At 36.3% G+C, this 19,515-nt stretch overlaps 4 protein-coding genes and 1 pseudogene across 7 annotated transcripts; 4 read left to right on the top strand and 1 right to left on the bottom strand.

Annotated features, from left to right (window-relative positions):
* The first annotated feature begins 619 nt into the window (after window positions 1-619).
* On the top strand, window positions 620-4,943 carry LOC111207445 (cyclin-dependent kinase F-4). 3 transcript variants are annotated; one of them, XM_048762963.1, is made up of 16 exons: window positions 620-820; window positions 1,200-1,423; window positions 1,614-2,118; window positions 2,221-2,299; window positions 2,385-2,453; window positions 2,534-2,623; window positions 2,715-2,853; window positions 2,946-3,048; window positions 3,169-3,221; window positions 3,340-3,406; window positions 3,505-3,613; window positions 3,683-3,748; window positions 3,832-3,900; window positions 3,974-4,034; window positions 4,136-4,363; window positions 4,470-4,943. In XM_048762963.1, the coding sequence occupies exons 3-16, from the start codon at window positions 2,111-2,113 to the stop codon at window positions 4,700-4,702; spliced, it is 1,374 nt and encodes a 457-aa protein (XP_048618920.1). In that variant the 5' UTR covers window positions 620-820; window positions 1,200-1,423; window positions 1,614-2,110; the 3' UTR covers window positions 4,703-4,943. The 3 variants fall into 3 exon arrangements, with proteins under 3 accessions (XP_048618920.1, XP_048618919.1, XP_048618918.1); XM_048762962.1 differs by having other exon boundaries at window positions 4,467-4,943; XM_048762961.1 differs by having other exon boundaries at window positions 4,458-4,943.
* A 442-nt stretch (window positions 4,944-5,385) lies between these two features.
* On the top strand, window positions 5,386-7,167 carry LOC125574931 (cadmium-induced protein AS8-like). The gene is made up of 4 exons (XM_048762964.1): window positions 5,386-5,548; window positions 5,820-6,066; window positions 6,189-6,422; window positions 6,708-7,167. The coding sequence occupies exons 1-4, from the start codon at window positions 5,546-5,548 to the stop codon at window positions 6,746-6,748; spliced, it is 525 nt and encodes a 174-aa protein (XP_048618921.1). The 5' UTR covers window positions 5,386-5,545; the 3' UTR covers window positions 6,749-7,167.
* A 1,340-nt stretch (window positions 7,168-8,507) lies between these two features.
* Window positions 8,508-14,114, top strand: LOC125590044 (annotated as a pseudogene).
* A 505-nt stretch (window positions 14,115-14,619) lies between these two features.
* On the top strand, window positions 14,620-17,325 carry LOC106405205 (probable xyloglucan endotransglucosylase/hydrolase protein 29). Of its 2 annotated transcripts, XM_022705971.2 has the most exons (4): window positions 14,620-14,859; window positions 15,359-15,459; window positions 15,534-15,742; window positions 16,242-17,323. In XM_022705971.2, exons 1-4 carry the CDS (start codon window positions 14,664-14,666, stop codon window positions 16,780-16,782), a joined length of 1,047 nt encoding a protein of 348 aa, XP_022561692.2. In that variant the 5' UTR covers window positions 14,620-14,663; the 3' UTR covers window positions 16,783-17,323. The 2 variants fall into 2 exon arrangements, with proteins under 2 accessions (XP_022561692.2, XP_022561693.1); XM_022705972.2 differs by lacking the exon at window positions 15,359-15,459 and having other exon boundaries at window positions 14,770-14,859; window positions 16,242-17,325.
* Window positions 17,326-18,523: 1,198 nt separating this feature from the next.
* Window positions 18,524-19,281, bottom strand: BNAA03G43860D. Its single transcript, XM_013885897.3, has one exon. The coding sequence runs from the start codon at window positions 19,150-19,152 to the stop codon at window positions 18,820-18,822; it is 333 nt and encodes a 110-aa protein (XP_013741351.2). The 5' UTR covers window positions 19,153-19,281; the 3' UTR covers window positions 18,524-18,819.
* Between the last annotated feature and the right edge of the window lie 234 nt (window positions 19,282-19,515).

The raw sequence follows: 19,515 nt of genomic DNA, 5'->3' as shown, positions 1-19,515 counted from the left end.
ACCTAAAGTAAACGATCTCCTTTAGTTTAGACATCCAAAAACGTATATTCGGGTATTATGCAACAAGTTTAAATTTATATTAGAGGGAAGCGACGAAAGTTGTTTTTTTTCTACACCCAAACTATTTAAAACTTATTTCCCTCCAAATAAAACATAGTACCAGAGGTAAGTAAGTCTACTATTTGACTATGATTGCCATTTTTTTCTTTCATATCAACCCGACTTTTTTATTCATTTTAGAGTATAATAATGATATCCACAAACCTCAAAATTCATTAAAATCTTTAAAGAAGTTATTTGTTCGTGAAATTATTAACAAGCAAAATGGAAGGTAATCAAATCAACTTTTGTTAATCTCCCCCCTATGATTACTGAATCATATTTAATACAATCACGAAAGGTCAAAGAAATAAAGTATTTTTATCAGTTACATCGTGGAAGACTGGAAGGCAAGAATAAAAAGAAAAAGAGTAAAGAGCCGGCCACGTAAAGGTACCGTGAAAATCCTCGTAATCGGACGGTTCATATAAAGTAACGACATCACCACTTGACAATCTGACGGTTATCTATAAAAGCGCACAGTATATTCCTGCAGCGATGCACAGAAGATTATAAGTTTTTTTAAACGCGACAAGACCACAATATCAAAGGCAAGGAAAAATATTCTCTTTTCACGAGATAACCGCACACAGAAAGAGAGGGGAGAGAGAGAGAGAGGGAAGGATTGATATTTGTTGAAACGGAATCGAAAAGTAGAAAGGTGAAAGAGGGTAGCAGAAGCTCTGGATTTCCGTCGGTGGTTATGCCTGTTGGCTCTGAGGTATTTGATCTCAAATCAAATCTCCGTCTCGTGATTTTGACTCTGGTCTTTGCTTATTACGAATTTGATTATCAATTTGCTTTGATGTGTTTTTCGCGTTTCATCAGATTGGATCTGATTTCGTTTTTTCTTCTTTCTTAATTCTATCTGTATGCCTGGAATCGTGTGTTGGGGAGGCTGGTTTGATGTATTGATCCAATTTTAGGGTTTAGGGTTCGAATTAGAAATGTTCTGTGAGCTAAATTGGAGTTTATGTTTGTGATTTGTGAACTCATCATGCATTTTGATTTGTTCCTGCTAGGTGTTTGGGGGCTTGCATGATCAATGGTAGCTTGAAACACTTGCTTAGATATCTGATTGGTTCCTTTCGTTGCTACAGGTTCTATCAGGCTTAGTTTTGGGTGGATTGCGTTTTTTTCTGAGATATGGAGCAAGTTCTCGTCTGGCCAAGCTGCTTCCATCATCGGCTTTTCTCTTTCCAAGAAGCGCTTGATTGGCGGTTTCTTGTTCCCTCTGATTTCCTTGTTCGCTCCTTCGTTAACTGCACTTAGTTCTCAAACACTCTCCTGTCATCTTTAGGGAAGGCAAAAATTTTTGAGACTGGTATGTTTTTTTTCCTATATTGAAGCTGTTGACAGTTTTGTTTTTGCTCTACACGATGCTGCCAATTACAGATTTTAATTGATTTTATTTAGACCATTTTTCCTCTTTTTTTCTTAATTGGTAAATGCAAAATCAATATAAGAAATGGTAAAACTGCTAAAAGTTAGGAATTTTTTTGTTTCTTTTGCAGGGTTGAAGTCTGCAAATTCTTGCTTCGCATAGTCCTAAAGAAACCTCTTTATCTGCCCCCTGCAGACAAAGCTCTGTTAGCTAGCCCCCTCTTCCATTTCTTGTTCTTATGGGCGCTGGTTGAAGAAGAATATATCAGTTTCGTTTTCAAGTTTACATGATGCTATTTTCTTGAGTCTTAACCCCTGAGTGAGTTGTTGTGAGCTTCGGGTCCTTCCTGTCAGCCAACACACTCTTTCTTGTTGGTTGCTTTGAGTTCTCAGTATGTGTTTTCCTCTTCTCTTGCTGTCTTTCTTTTCCCTTAATGGTCAACCCCTTGGTTCTCAAAGTAAATAACGGTCAGTCTACCCAGCTGGAGAATCATTGATTTAACTGCTTTGGTGTCCAGTCCTTGCTACGAACTACTGGAAGATTAATGCTATATAAATCTTTCAGAAGTTCTTTACATACATAAAAAAATAAAAAATAAAGAGGTTACTTTGCTTTACCGTAAAGAATATGGACAGGTAGCTCAAAGATCTCTCAATTTTTTTTTAACACCTTTTGGTATATGTCTCCTTGATATATTGCTTATTATAAGTTTGCTTCTCCTTGACATGAATTTATAGGTACAAGTTAATAAAAGAGGTTGGTGATGGAACTTTTGGTACTGTTTGGCGAGCTATCAATAAGCAGACGGGTGAAGTTGTAAGTTTCTTTCTTTGAGAACTTTCTATGCCTGCTTAATGTTCTGTGCTCGGTTTTCTTACCAACTGAAGTTTTCAATGAGCAGGTTGCAATTAAGAAAATGAAAAAGAAATACTACTCATGGGAAGAATGTATTAATCTGAGAGAAGTGAAGGTAGTGAATTGCGTTTGTTAACATGCTCTTTTGTCTTGTTTAGCGTATGTTTACTGATTCCTCCCCTTTTCTCCTACTAGTCGCTTAGGAGGATGAATCATCCAAACATCGTGAAGCTGAAGGAAGTCATCCGGGAACATGATATCCTATACTTTGTGTTTGAGTACATGGTATACTTCTTCCCGCTTGTAGATTGCTATTTTTTTGCGTACACTTTAATTCTTTTAACTGAATCTGCGCATGTCATTCTTACTTGATCAGGAGTGCAATCTTTATCAGCTTATGAAGGATCGAAAAAAGCTTTTCGCAGAAGCTGATATTAGAAACTGGTGCTTTCAAGTCTTCCAAGGCCTTTCTTATATGCATCAGCGTGGTTACTTCCACCGCGATCTTAAGCCAGGTAATCGATCGCCTTAATCACTTTGTCTTTCTAGCGATCATGGTTCAATACTTTGTCAAGAATCTATCTTTATACTGTGTTGGTTGTTGCAGAAAATCTATTAGTCTCTAAAGACATCATCAAGATTGCTGATTTTGGTCTGGCAAGGGAGGTTAATTCGAGTCCACCTTTTACCGAGTATGTTTCTACACGCTGGTAAGATTCACTTCTCCCTTTTTTTTATGTTGCAATGAGTCTTTCTTTACTCATAAGTCATATGTCGAGTAGATGCTATAAATTACTGCCTAACTGACCCAAAAGTCTTTTTACTAATAGGTATAGGGCACCCGAAGTACTCCTTCAGTCATACGTATACACATCAAAAGTTGGTTAGTATCCATACTGTTGTAAGAAATAAATATATTTTCTCTTTATTGATCTAGTGCTAAACAATGTGGTAATTTTCTTGATCTAGTGCTAAACAATGTGGTAATTTTCCTTTTCCAGATATGTGGGCGATGGGAGCTATTATGTCTGAGCTGTTGTCTCTGCGTCCTATATTTCCAGGGGCTAGGTAACTTAGCAGTGATTGATTTGTATTTTGGTGGTTTGAAATGTTGCAGAGTTCAAAGCTAATAACCAAGTGAAAATGTTGTCGTATCATTCTTGTAGTGAAGCAGATGAAATCTACAAAATCTGTGATGTCATAGGCAGTCCAACTGAAGAGACCTGGTTAGAGGGACTTAATCTTGCTAACACCATAAACTATCAATTCCCTCAGGTATTGTTCGAGCTTGAATAATGTGTGTTGAGCCTCAATAGTTCAGGACTAACTGTTGTCAGCTTGCAGCTTTCTGGTGTGCCTCTTTCAAGCTTGATGCCATCTGCTAGTAAAGATGCAATTAATCTTATTACGGTAATTAACACTTTTTTAAAAGGGCCCTATAGCTGTGGACGTATTTCGTGACACTAATCTTTACCTTTTTCCTGATTGTTCAGAGGCTTTGCTCCTGGGATCCATGCAACAGACCGACTGCTGCAGAGGCCCTGCAGCACCCGTTCTTTCAGGTACACCGGAGAGTACTTTCTTCTTATAGCTCCACTCATGATCAGCTGATTTAAACATGTTCTCACGTGGCAGAGTTGCTTTTATGTCCCACCATCTCTCCGACCCAAGCCATCTGTTGCAAGAACTCCGCCTGGTAATATTTTTAGTTTGTTGGTTGCCAATATCAGGATGTGGATTATTATATCTTTATTGAGATTGTTACAAATCTAAATTTCGTACTTTGGTTATCTCTAGTTGGACCAAGGGGATCATTCGAGCAGCAGCCAGCTAAACGGCAACCAGTGTCTCTTGCCAAAGCTAAGACATTCAACAGCCACGCTTCTCCAAAGTCGAATACTGCTTTTGGTAGTGGCGTTCAGAGGAAACTCGATTTGGCTAAGCAAGATGGTACGAGAAACACTAAACCGGCGAGAAGTTCAGCCAAAGACTCCATATACAGACCACCCGGAAGAAAGAGTCCTTGTAAGTAAAAACCTTAAAACCACCCCTTATGTCTTATAACACGTACAATGGTTGTTTTTCTTCATTTGATTAAAACAAAACCATTCAATTGGAGGTAATGCAGCAGGTTCATCGGTGAACAAGAACCGTGTCGCTCGTGGTGTATCTGAAACTGCTGATAAGCTCTCGAACATGAGCATCAGAGGAACCGTGTCTAGAAGACACTCAGTGTCTGTGATGCAGCAACAGCAGCTGAAGCCGCCGCAGATGAAGGCAGGATGTGTAGGAGAAACACGTGACATGTTCATTAGACCAACACAACCCACCACCAACGCCTACTCTAGGAAAGTCGCCGGCTGACCCAAAAAAAAAACCTCAAACACAAGCCTCTTCTGAAGAATACTCTTTACTATAAATATCTTTACTCTATACTCTGGTTTGTCCATAAAATCAAATACCTTAATGTCTTTTCAGTTACACGACGGTCTCTGTCGTCTGCAGCCCTTGTTTCATTTTCTTTTCATGCTTTCGGTCGTGTGATGGTTTGTATTATGAGTAACGATTAACTTGGTGGTTTGCAATAAAGTTCGACTTGGGACTATTTGTGTTGTACTTGGTTACTTCCTAATCATTGCTATAGCTGCGTTTGAGGATTGGCAGAAGTACACTCTTGAAGTATCTTCTTGTACTGGTTTCAAGAAAAATATCAAAGGAGCTGTGTTTGTTTTGTTCTCTCTTGCTCAAGGAGGATGATGGGACATGGTACAAAAGCCATTGAATCAGAGCAGACATGAAACAAGAAGTAAAACCTAATATAGACAGAGTGAACCGCATCGTCCGATTTTTGTGTTCTCTTTGTTCTGTTTTCGAGTGGGAGAAATGGATAAGGACCATAAGGTTTATCCTCTAATGCTGGTTGGATCCGGTATACATCCGTTTTACTCGGTCCAATTATTGATTTAATTTCAATTTTTTTTTTTTTTTTGGATGGTAAACCGGGTCGAATTATACCGTCAAGCATGGCCGGACCGGTTCTGTTTCTTCTTCTTTTATCCAAGCGCTAAACGACGAATGGGTTATCGGTGTTCGTCGGCGGAAAGGCTAACGAAGAGTGTTTTGCATTTGCAAATCCAATCAAAGGTGAAAAACAAAGAAGGAGCGAAGATCGAAACGGAAGAGAAAAACTGAAACAGCAATCCCTTAATGGTAAACCTTAGATGTTCTGTTCTGTTCTTTGTCTCTGTTTCTTCTTTAGATTTATCCCAGTTGGTCTGAATGTTTGTTATTCATCAATTGTCTGGTTTGCCACCAAGTGAACTGGTTTCTCATATCTACTTTATGCTTGGCTGGTGATATTATACATAGTGTTGGTTTAATAGTCTATAGCTTTCAACGTGCTTTGGATTTGGGTATTGAAGATCATCATTCTCGTGGGGTCAATGGTAATCTTACGGTTGTGTTTCAAACCTCTTCATAGGTGGTGATGATCATCAAGGGCATATTCAGGAGGTATGAGAAATGGAATCCGGTTCATCCTACTTATGGAGCTTTTTGGGGAATGGGGATTGGGATAGGTTGTGGCGTCGGATGGGGACCTGGTTTTGGCCCTGAGGTCATTGGCTACGTCGGTGCTGGCTGCGGCGTTGGTTTCAGTGTTGGCATTACACTCGCTGGTCTCGGCATTGGTCTCCCCACAAACCTTCTTCTTGCGGCTCCTTATAACGGTATATACACTCTCTCCTTCTCTCTCTTTCTCAGACACATTTCTTATTTCTGATCTTTCTTGAATGCATTCACTGGTCATTTAGTCTACAAGTAATCTTTCGTTCGTGTTTTTAATTTTCAGCTGTAGAAGCAACTAGAAAGGGTGCTTTTAAGTTGTTTGGTAACAATCTTTCAGTTGATGGTTGGAGCGATGTTATGCCTCAATTTGTTGGGTTGAAGAGACACGTCAGTGCGATGTGCTCTGGTTTCAACGAGAAGCCTCTCTTGGATGATGCCATTGACTTAAAAAGTTTGCCTTTGTTCATTCCACATGATTGTGAGAGATCTGGGAGTCATCTTCTCCATATGCGCAAAGGTACATATCACTGTCTTAATGTATTTTCTCTGTTAATGCTCAAAAGTTCTTCTCAATAGTTTTTCTTGTCATTGGTGATAAGACACATTGTCTTAAGATTTCTCGTTTTGCTAATACAAGAAAAGCTAATAAATTATGGCTTCTGTATCCTGAGCATTCCAACACTTTTCAGTCTCGTGCTGTTTGGAGATGTTACTCTTATTTAGTGGATAGAATCGATGGTTTTGTTTGTTAGGACAATCTGGATAGAGAAATCAGTAAGATGTAATCAGATTTTATTTTCAGGTTTGGAGGACAAGAACCGTGGAGATTCATCAGCTATGTAATGACGTTAGACCACGAGGATCTCAAGCATTTGAGACCCTCCTGTCGAGATTTTGATTGAGTAGTTATTACTTTCCTGTCTTGGTTAGAGGGCACACTACGAAACAAACCTGAAGCATTTGTGTGCGGGTCCATGTTACAGTTACATAGTTGCATGTGCGAGGTTTGGTGTTTGGCAGTAGCATTTATGGACAGACAGTTCAGGTTAGGTAAAGGAAAATAGAGTGCATAAGTGTGGTTATGCTTCAAGCACTTCATCCTCTTCGCTCATGTATATTATAAGTTTTCTTTAACTCACAATTTTTTAAAGTGACTAAGAGGTTTAGAATCTGTAGCTCAGCACATAGCAAGACACTGGACCATGTAATATTTTTTCAAATTTGTTTCTGTTTATAAAACAACAAAACAAAATTCCAATACACTGCTAAATCTATACGTATCTGGTCACTGCAAAATTGATCTGTGATTTCTTTAAAAAAAAAAAAAAATTATTAATGCAGTTATTGATCTGTAATTAGTTTTGAAATTACTTGAGTTTTTTTTTTTTTAATTTGACGCAGGAATAATTCGCTGCAAAAAAAAAAAGAAAAAATAAACTTTTCTTTGGATTGTGGTTCACACGTAGGGCTGTTCAATATGGCAAAACCGAACCGAACCAAACCGAAATAGATAATATGGTTTGGATTTGGTATATACCATACAAACCGAATGAATATGATTTTTAAAAAAACCGTAGGATTTGGATATGGTTCGGTATATAACCGATAAAACCGAATAAACCGAATAAAACCGATCAAAAAATAAAAACATGTAAATATGTATATATTTTATAACGACGTATGAAAATCATAAGTTAATTTTTTTGCTAATAACTATTACCATATTTTTTACAGTAATAAAAAAGTTCTGATTTGTAAAACACTTGAACTATAATTAAATAACAATTCATCGCAAACATGCTTCTTATTTTCTTAGTCTTCTTTTGATCTTTTTGCTTTAGTTTAGCATTGACTAAATTGAAATAAAGATTATAAATTTGATGATAACAATTAGTGGAAATTCTTCACAACTTTTTTTTTAATCTATAAACGGATAGAGTTTCGTGTTTAATAGAAGAAACATGACTTTGATGAACGCTAAATATGAAAGAATAGAAAAACTTTTCTTTTGTGCTCCGTGCTTCTGTTTTATTTTTTGTTTTTTTTATTTTTATTACCAAAATTTTGAGCTTTGATTTTAATTATAGATTTGATTATTTTATTAGAAGATAGAAACATTTTTTATTTTTGTTCTTTTATTTAAACTTATAATATTTTTTAATAAATGAATGTGTCATATAATATGATCTCAAAATAAAGAATTATGTTTTTTGGTATAAAACCGAATAAACCGAAAACCGACGGTATATAAACCGAACCGAACGAAGTAAATATGAATTTAGAATGGTTGTTGTATTTTACTAACCGAAATATCGAAAAACCAAAAAAACTGAACCGAAACCGAACCGATATCCGGATTGAACACCCCTCGCACGTCATCTAATATGTTGATACGTCGTCGTGTCTAACGGAATATAAGCTCGCCGTCAGCGACCTTTGATAGTATACATACATACATGAGGACAAATCGGAAATGTGTGTTTCGAACTGATTTGACATGTCTTAATTTTAAATTAATTATGTTTTATTACCATATTAATTATGTTTTGTTTGTTTATCCAACAAGAAGACATCTTTGGCGTGATTAGTTTTTGTTGTCCACTTAAATCAGTTTTTATTTTATTTCTCTGTCTCTCTACGGTTTTTTCCTGAAGAATAAATCAATTTTCTGTTTCTGTCAAAGTTGAATCGCTTTCTCTTTGTTCTTTTTGTCGTCGTCTACAAACTTGATTTTTTCTCCGGAACTTTGAGCTCCGATGAACAACACAGGTCATGTCCTAGTAGTACATGATCATCTCCCGCGGAAATACATATAGTTCCAGTGCTTCGATTTTCCGTGGGGAAAGTAAAGTTGTGCCCTTGTTCTTCTTCCTTCTCGTGCGGACAGAGAACAATGTCAAAAGTAGTGTACGAAGGGTGGATGGTGAGGTATGGAAGGAGGAAGATCGGACGGTCGTATATTCACATGAGGTACTTCGTTTTGGAGCCTCGTCTTTTGGCCTATTACAAGAAGAAACCTCAGGATTCTCAGGTCTAAAACCGCTTCTAAAGTCTTTTTACTTTTTTTTTTTTTTTTTTTTTTTTGTATCTGTTTTGCAAGTTTCAAACTTTCCCTTTTGGGTTTCTTGAAAATCAGTATTATATGTCTCTGGGTTTCCAAGTATGTTTGTGAGATCGTAGAGTTGGACTGTAAGGCACTATGCTTATAGGAAAAAAAAGTCTACTATAAACTTATAGGGGTGTGTGTAGATGCCATTTGAGTTTCAAGGTTTTCTTCTTGAACAAACATGGGTGAGTGATGAATGATGCTTTCTACATGTGGTGAATACAGGTTCCTATCAAGACCATGTTAATTGATGGCAACTGCAGAGTTGAAGACCGAGGCTTGAAGACACATCTTGGTCATGTCAGTAGTCTTAACTTTACCCTTTCTCTTTTTATTTTGTTACTCCAAGTGCTTATAGATCGACGGTATATAGTTTTGTGAATTGCAACCACTCATCTTGACATGATGTATTTAAGCTTAGATTTCTTATAAACACATCTCTTTGCCTTTGGATTGCTGCAGAAAATTATTTACGCTAATTTTCTCTTCCCGGCTAATATTTGAACTTAAATGAGTAGGACAAGAAGACTCTATTACAGGAAGTAGGAGTGGTTGCTTGGTAGAGAAATAGGGCTCCATATTTCTTGATAATATTAACATTTAATGCACACATGATACTTATATGTATGCTATAAAAATCCCACATTTTAAACGAATAAGTTAGAGGGATCATCTAAAGGTTGTGTAAGGGCAGATTTTTTTAAAACATTTCCAATCTCTTTCTGCAGTTTAAAGACATTTGATAATGTCTGTTGTGAATCAGTTGATGGTTCTTCATGCCAAGTTAACTTCCTATTTATCATAACCTTGACTGTACCATCAATAATACCCTTTTAAATTTGTTTGTGCTTGTCAACTCTTTTCTGCAGATGGTTTTACGTGTTGTCTGTCTATAACAAGAAAGAAAAGCACCATAGAATTACGGTATCTTCTCTTTACTTCCACAAATAGCCAGCACTACCTTTAACCTTGTTAGTTAATTATGGAGTAGTATATTCTTTCCTAGATGGCAGCGTTCAACATCCAGGAAGCACTTATGTGGAAGGAAAAAATTGAGTCTGTTATAGACCAGGTCTGTCATATGCCTATTTACTTATCTATACTTGCGTACATTGGTGCTTTTATCGTATTTACCTCACTGTGTGTTTGCACTGGGGCAGCATCAAGAGTCTCAATTTCCAAATGGTCAGCAATATGTTGCATTTGAATATAAGTCTGGAATGGATACTGGAAGGACTGCTTCATCTTCAGATTATGAAAGCCAGTGAGTCCCTATCCGATATAATTTCTCTCTCTGATGGCATGTTAAATTCAGTTTGCCAACAACTCACTGGTCCAGGAGAAACTTTTAGGACCTTTCTGACTAAATATCTTCAATTTTATTAAGATTCAGTGCACCAGAAGATGAAGATGACTCTAGGCGTCGTTTAGTGAGAAGGACTACTATTGGAAATGGTTTGTTCCGAGTTCATTTATTTATGAGCTAATCTGGTCAGCTGCAGTCCTGACTGTAATCTAATCACCTCAAGCAAATGTGCAGGTCCCCCGCCATCTGTACTTGACTGGACTAAGGAGTTTGATGCAGAGTTGGCGAACCAGAATTCTGATAACCAAGCTTTCTCGAGAAAACACTGGCGTCTACTTCAGTGCCAAAACGGTTAGTGGTGTTGCAGGGTTGCAAAGTTGCTACGCAACATAGTTTATTATTTTCCCATGTTAAATCCCAAAAATATATATATATATATATATATATATATATCTTATGTGGAACCCAGTGCTCTCCTTAGTTATCTGCTATAGTAACTGGTAAATGAAAGAGCTAGAATTTGACCTTAATCTTCTTTGTTTGTGTTTTTTATACATTTGACAGGTCTTCGGATTTTTTGAAGAGCTTCTTGAAGTTGATTACCTTGTATGGAAGTTTCTAATAGCTTGTCATTTTTGTGTGGCGTGATTGCCCTCTGATTATGTAGAAACTTTATCTAGACAAGAACCGTAACTTACAGTGCTACGTGTGCAGCCGAGAAGCTGCAGCAGGGCAATGAAAGCTGTTGGAGTAGTGGAGGCAACATGTGAGGAAGTATTCGAACTTGTAATGAGCATGGATGGCACTCGTTATGAGTAGGTGCTTCTCTGCCTTCTGTTTTTCTTCATTTCTGTCTATAGTATGCATCCAGAAGTGTTTTGTTCTAAGTGTTCTGGTCTGTACCTGAAGTTATTCCCCTGTGTGGTGCAGGTGGGACTGCAGCTTTCAGTATGGTAGCTTAGTGGAAGAGGTGGATGGTCACACAGCAGTGCTCTATCATAGACTTTTGCTCGACTGGTTTCCAATGTAATGTTGCACCTAAAATATTATCGTCCAGTTACAGTCACACCTTCCCAACATAATTTTTTAATGAATGGAAAACAAGTGATACTTTGATTCCAACTGAATTAAATCTTATATGCTACATACCTAGCTAAATAAACTAGGTTGTCCTGAAGGGCCTAGATTGTATGCAGAGTGTCTGTGATTTTATTTCTACCATGATAACATGTTGAAATTGACTGGTTTCAGGGGAAACAATTCAGGATTATAGTTAGTTATTGTTGTCATCTGTGATCTTTAGAATATTATGTTGTTTCCAGTTTTATCCTAATTATATCAAATGGTTCCAGGGTTGTGTGGCCTCGTGACCTCTGTTATGTCCGCTATTGGCGCCGTAATGATGATGGGAGTTATGGTACCTTTGTTTTCCTCTTTACTCGAGCTATAATCTGGAAAAGGTAGTTTTTACAATAGCTTGTTGGTTATTAATCTCGCTCTTTCTGTGAAGTTGTGTTGTTCCGTTCTAGGGAGCATGATAACTGTGGTCCACAACCTGGCTGTGTCCGTGCTCATCTTGAGAGTATGTCTATGAACCTAAACATATCTCAGCATTAACTAAAATGTTATAATGTTTGATGTACTGTTATCTTTTTGTTGTTTATCTTAGGTGGAGGATATAATATTGCCCCACTAAAGCCACGAAATGGGAGGCCTAGAACACAGGTGCAACATCTAATACAAATTGATTTAAAAGGGTGGGGTGCAGGCTACCTTCCAGCATTTCAACAACATTGTCTTCTTCAAATGCTGAATAGTGTTGCTGGTAAGTTCTTTCCCATTGGTCCTTGCTGGCTATTTATTATCATGCGTTGTAATGCTCTCATCACAGGTTTGCGGGAATGGTTTTCACAGACAGATGAGAGAGGTGTTCATACCCGGATCCCTGTTATGGTTAACATGGCATCATCTTCCTTGAGCTTGAGTAAGAGTGGAAGGTCTCTGCATCAGTCTGCCTTTTCTGTTGATCAAACAAATGCTGCCAACAGAAACTCTGTGCTCATGGATGAAGACTCTGATGATGATGATGAGTTTCAGATCGCTGAATCAGAACAAGAGGTTTGAATTTCCAAGCATTTACATCATCTAATACTAAGCTGCATGTGGTATTGAATCGTCATTCTTGTGTACAATTTCAGGGTGAAACAAGTAAGATAGAGACTGATGTCAAGAAAACAGGTGAGCACCCTATGATTTAAGTGTAAAAATTCTACCTTGAGTCAAGAAAGATAATCTAATAGTTTTATGTGAATTGAAACTTCAGAAGAAGAACCTGCTCACAAGATTGATCTGTCATGCTTCTCGGGTAACCTAAAGCGGAATGAAAATGAAAATGCTCGTAACTGCTGGAGGACTTCTGACGGGAACAACTTCAAAGTTCGTAGCAAGAACTTTTGTGATGATAAAAGAAAGGTCGGTGAACCTATTTGTCTTAGTTCTTTAGAATGGTTCAGTTCTTGCATCCAGCTAACTTCTGTTCCTGTCCATTTAATGCTATACTGAAGATTCCTGCTGGGAAGCATCTTATGGACCTCGTTGCTGTCGATTGGTTCAAAGACAGTAAACGAATAGATCATGTGGCTAGACGTAAGGGCTGTGCAGCACAAGTAAGATACATTACATCTTGACTTTTTGTTCGTTAAAGGAGAGACTATTACAATCAAATCTTCAAATGCTTCCCTTCCCATACTAGTCTCTTGCCTTTGGATTCGTCTTAGAAAGGAATATCCATGATTATTGAGTCTTTTGATAAACGTGTTCAGGTTGCTGCAGAGAAAGGTCTATTCTCAATGGTTGTAAATGTACAAGTAAGTTTTAACGATCAAACTATTATTAAGATTCAGAACATAATGTACAAACCACAAAGTCATGTTTGTTTGTATAATAGGTTCCAGGGTCAACACACTACAGTATGGTGTTTTATTTCGTGACGAAAGAACTTGTACCCGGGTCCTTATTGCAACGATTTGTTGATGGGGATGATGAGTTCCGGAATAGTAGGCTAAAGCTTATACCTTTAGTTCCTAAGGTATGTTCGTCTCTCTTTCTCTTTGTGATTACCACTAACAAGTGTATTGACATTATTTTTATACAAGGGGTCATGGATAGTAAGGCAAAGCGTGGGAAGCACTCCATGTCTCCTAGGGAAAGCAGTGGACTGCAACTACATTCGTGGCCCGACATACTTAGAAGTGAGTGAAGTTATATAGTGTTGAATTCGAAGCTCTCTGTAACCATTAATAACTCAAATGATTCATCGTGTAGATTGATGTGGATATTGGTTCATCAACTGTTGCAAATGGAGTGTTGGGACTCGTCATTGGTGTAATCACATCGTTGGTTGTCGAAATGGCTTTCCTTGTACAGGTGACAAACGGACACATAATGTTTATAGGTTTTGCTTTCAAGTAGTTGGGGTTATTGTATTAATGTATACGAACAAATCTGGTTTGGTTTTGGCAGGCAAATGCACCGGAAGAATTGCCAGAGAGGCTTATAGGTGCGGTTCGGGTTTCGCATATAGAACTCTCTTCAGCTATAGTTCCAAATCTGGAGTCAGGTTAATAATATAGTGTATGACTCCTTAACACCTCCCTTAGAAATTACTGTCAAACTTCATATATGTTCTGTCATATCAAAGTGTTTTGGTGGCTCTTTGGAAATGTTCACTGTTGTAATTTCATTTGATGGTGAAAAAATATATATGTCTGTTATATATCCTCTTTACAATGCGTCAATAATGTAAAATGCACAACTTTTAAGCTGCTTGGTAACTAACCATGAGTAGTCTCAAGTATACAATGACATTTGAGTTACCGACGATGATGATAATGCGTCATTGTAAACTTGAAGGGCCTACATTCGATTTCTTCTTTGGTTTTGGAACACTTCAATAGAGACAAAAGCAGAAAGATCTTCCAGCCATCACTATCTCTAGAATTAATTCTTTCTAACATATTAAATTATTAATCATTTTTAATTAACCGACTCTAGAATTCTATCTTTATTATATAAAAAAGTCTAATATAGAAGTTCAATATGAGTTTAGTAGGTTACTATATAACAAAAGTAACATTTACTTATCTATTGCATGAAAAAGGAATTAGTTGAGAACCAAAAAAGAAAGTATATATATAGAGGAGCAAAACTTAGACAATTCCATGGTCTTCGTTCCCACTTTGACGCATCATAAGAGAAGAAGAACCAATAACAAACATCTTAGACCAGTCATAGAAGAGAAAAACAAATCAATCTTCTCTTTGTGTTTCAAGAGAACAAAAGAAGTTATGAGAGATTTAATATATCGTCGACTAAAGGTGATGGTGATGGTGATGGTGATCGTTTCTTGGAGATGTGTTTTGGGATTGGAGAACATGAACCCGATCTTCTTTGATGAAGGTCTTTCTCATTTATTTGGTGAATCTAATCTCATTCGATCTCCTGATGATCGCAGCGTTCGATTACTCCTCGACAAATACACCGGTAATTTCTTGTCTTTTTAAGTAATTATTTAGATATTATTAGTACAAATATTTCTCAGGAAATACAATTAGTTTCACGTTAAGAGACTCGAGTTTTAGGTTTTTGATGATGATGATAATCTCTACTTTTCATTTTGTGAGTTGCATGGACATAATAATGGATAGGAATGGAACGATAACTCGATGGTGTTAACATACTTATGCGATTAAACCATCTTGTATCATGTTACAATGGTTTTAATGCGATTATACCATCTTTTACCAAACATGAACTTTTGCAAAATTATAAGTTAAAAAGAAAAAAGACTTTTGCAAAATCTTGATCTAGATTCAATCATCATGTTCATGTAAAAGTAAATGATGTGACATACGCAATTTATTTATTTCACCGTTTGTCAACTTTGTTAATAAAGTTTCTTGAAAATATGTTACTACTTAAAGTCGTTGGGTTTTTAATTATATAGATTTAATGCGAAATTATTTCAAAATGAATTCGATAGGGTCAGGATTCATATCTTCAAGCATGTATCAACATGGATTTTTCAGTTCGTTGATAAAGTTGCCTGGAGCTAACACGGCCGGTCTTGTAGTCGCCTTCTATGTAAGTCATTAATCTTTTTCAATTTCTTAAAATTTAGTAAAAAGTGATTGAATGTGAATTAACATTCAATCCAGACATCAAACGGCGATGTGTTTGTGAAGAACCACGACGAATTAGACATAGAGTTTTTAGGGAACGTTGAAGGGAAGCCGTGGCGGTTTCAGACGAATATGTATGGAAACGGTAGCACAAGCCGTGGCCGCGAAGAACGTTACCGTCTTTGGTTTGATCCTTCCAAGGAGTTTCACCGTTATAGCATCCTTTGGAACCCTACCAAAATAATGTTAGTTTCCTCTTTCCCACTCTTTTTTTTCTCAACAACTTATGATCATTGTTTTAAAAATTGTTAGGTAAATGATTTGGAGAGTAAAATAGTATTGTTTCGAGCTAATTTTTATTAAAGAAAAACTCATAGTTAGGTGATCTAGAAAAGGAGTTTTTTTTCTAAGTCAAGAAAAAGATAGTGCATGTGGTTTGAATAGCTTTGATAGTGTACTGTGCATGAAACGTAAGTGGTTGTTGACATGCTGTGTATTTTAGTGAACGCAATATATATATGTACACCTTGTTGATTTACATGCATGAGGGTAATAATTTTTCATTGTTGACTGAATTTATTTATGCATTTGTAAAGTATATGGGATTAAACCTAGTTTGATTAAGATTGAATCAGTTTAGGTCATCAAGATTTGAAACCACATGGTAAAACTTGCTCTAATTAGCCAATAAAATATGGTATAGAAAAGTTCAATATAACAATGTTGTTTAGTTACAATTTGCAGATTTTGGGTAGACGATGTGCCAATAAGAGAAATCAAAAGAAAAGAAGAAATGAATGGAGACTACCCACAAAAGCCAATGTCTCTCTACGCAACCATTTGGGACGCCTCAAGCTGGGCAACTTCCGGCGGTAAATTCAGCGTTGACTACACATTCTCACCTTTCGTCTCCGAGTTCAAAGACATTGCTCTCGACGGTTGTAATGTCTCCGAGTCACTGACCACTCTGACCAGAGATAACTACAACAATATCAATTGTTCTGCCTCTGACCAACTTCTCATGACCAGCGATTACTCAACAATTAGTCCTAAACAAGCAGCTGCAATGCGACGGTTCCGAGAACGTTACATGTATTATTCGTATTGTTATGATACCGTACGATACGCGGTGCCTCCGCCGGAATGTGTGATTTTGACAGCTGAGAAGGACCGGTTTAGGGATACAGGACGGTTGAAGTTCGGTGGTAGTCATACTAAAGTGCATAGAGCACGTAAAAAAAGGAGGCGGAACCGGTCCACGCCGGTGGTATCGGCTGAACTATAGCATTAATTAGTTGAATTGATTCCCGAGTATGTATATATATAGTGTTTTTGTTATAGATTTCAACATGTTTTCACGTTTACATTTTAAAATATTTCTTATATAGAGCACACATGTTAAAATTTTATAATTAATGAAAAAATCGAAATCTACCAAAACGTAAGCTTCATTGTTGCGTTATTATATACCATAAAAATCTTAATCTGCTATTTTATTTTTTTATTACCTTATTTTGTTTAATGGTATTCTATTAAAATGCAAAATAAATTTTACATGGATATGACTAACGGTCATATAGCTTGAGATCGTAGCTTTTGAGAAATAGGTTTAAGCTTATACTAGCCTTAATCTAGTAGTAAAGTAGTTAGTCCTTATGGAAGCCAATTCTCAAAAAAAAAAAAGTAGTCCTTATGGACCAATAAAAGCTAAATATGGGGAAGGAGCTAATGAATAAACAAGTTGAAGTTAAACATACACTACGAGTTAGGGGTGGGCAAAAAAAACGAACCGAACCGAGTCGAACCGTATCAACCGAACCAAAACCGATTCAAACCGAACCAAAGTCTATTTCAAACCATTCGGTTGAAGATTTCCCCAACCCGAATGGTTCGATTTTAAACCGAACCAAACCGAGAAACTGATGTGTTTTTGTAATTATTTAAATTAAAAATATTAGTAATACTAATATACTAAAATTCTAATATCATACCACATATTTTCTATTTTTCACTTATTAACATATATATATTTTTCTAACCGAATATGTATCATTAAAATATTTCATTTAAAAAATAGAAAAGTATGTATCTTTATATTCTTATATATGTAAACATGGATGTTAAATTTAAACCTAAAATGTAAAACAAATTTTATTAAAAACAAAAGTTTTTCTCCACAGCGTCACATGGAAGATGATTCATTGCTAGTTTTTTTTAATAATGATATAAGAGACATTACTAATGATGTTGTTTTTTTAGTTAACTTTCATTTGTTTTAATTTTTATATATTTTTGTGACTTTTTAAAGGTTTTTGTTTCAGTTTTATATTGAATTTAGTTCACATAGTTTATGTTTACATAATTTATGTTTTAAAACATAATTTCTCTTAAAAAAATTAAACTAAGAGAAAAACCTAATTAAGAAGAACCTAAATAAACTGATCCAAAAAATAAATCCAACCGAACCGAACCGAATAAAAACCGAACCGAACACAAACCAAACCGAATATAAACCGAACCGAACACAAACCGAATTGAACCAAACCAATCTAACTATGATTTATTTCAGTTGGAAAAATACTAGAACCGAACCGAGAAAATAACCGAAGTGCCCACTCCTGCTACGAGTATACGAGTGATTTGCTGACAATTTATATGGTCAGATATATTAGTCATTAGTGACTAGTCGTATACTCGAATGACTAATTGATCTGAACTTTATAAATCGTAAGCAACTACTTTTTTTTTTAACTCGTGTGCTTAATAGATGACATGTAACATTCCATGAACATAAATAAAGTCCATGTTGATTAGTATATTTGGATCATCTGCATATACCCAACCAAAAGCCAGATTGATTTTTTAAGGTATCAATTTGGTTTATTTAAACAAATCATGTATTTAATTTAACAGTCCTTTCCAAGATATCGATTTCTAAAAAAAGCTTTTACGGTTCATATTAGCAAGCAAATTGCAGAATCCCATGGATGTGGACCAAAAACAAAATTTACAAGCCAAGAAACCAATAACTTCACAAGCAAACCCATATATAACTCAATTTAACATAAGATTTGATTCTTATGGTTTTTCCTCTTCTCAAGAAACCAAACAATAAGTTTAAATAATATTAAAAGATTAACATCTTACTGTTACCTGATAAAACATGGGAAAATATATTCCTAATACTTGAAACTTTCATTCACCAAGTAACGGAAAAAATCGTTCTCCGTTGTTTCATTTCTGTGCTGTTGTATACACCCCAAAGGAAGAATTGAGAAAAACGATATGAAACCGAACCAAACTAAACCGGAAAAATTTTCAATTAGACTTCCAAAAAACCGGTCATTCTAAGAACAAAGTTACGGTGACGACTCAACTCTCTTCCTTTGAGGGTACAAAAGGAAAACGCCATTTGTGCCTCAATTCTTCGTTTTCCGATGATTATATGTGGCGGAGTCATCTCTCCCTTCTCTTCTTCCTCCTCCTCCTCCTCCGTACGCCGGAAAATACTTCTCGACGGGATTCTCACCGGAGATGACTTTTTCTCCATCGCCGTCGTCTTTGTTTTGTTGCTTTCGTCGTTGCTACTCTTCTTGTTGTTCCTAGTATAATATTCATCGGAAAATATAACCTCTGATTCTTGAAGTTCTGACATTGAAAGGTCGAAAATATCTTTGCCAAGAACGTTAGGGAAATGACTTTATTGAAGAGCGTGGTTAGGACAAGAAGACACAACTATGGGGGAAAGTGGAACTTATATAATCGCTAACAGAATCTCATGTTTTACACGTATATACGTGAGTATTAATATTTTCTTGTGTGCATCAGATGGCGTCATCGTGAATGTGTTTGAGTGAAGTCAAGGGATTCGATGTAATAATTAATTAATCATTAAGAATGTGACAAGTATCGTGAATTACACAAGACTTTGTATACACTTACACATCAATTTGCCACAAAATAATCGTAATCCGTGTGGGTATGTAATTACTAATTAGTAACATCATGCATTCATGCC

This window comes from Brassica napus, chromosome C7, assembly GCF_020379485.1.
Source record: "Brassica napus cultivar Da-Ae chromosome C7, Da-Ae, whole genome shotgun sequence".
Lineage (NCBI taxonomy): Eukaryota > Viridiplantae > Streptophyta > Magnoliopsida > Brassicales > Brassicaceae > Brassica > Brassica napus.
Note: the sequence above shows the minus strand (reverse complement) of the source record. Positions and strands in the feature narration are given on the sequence as shown.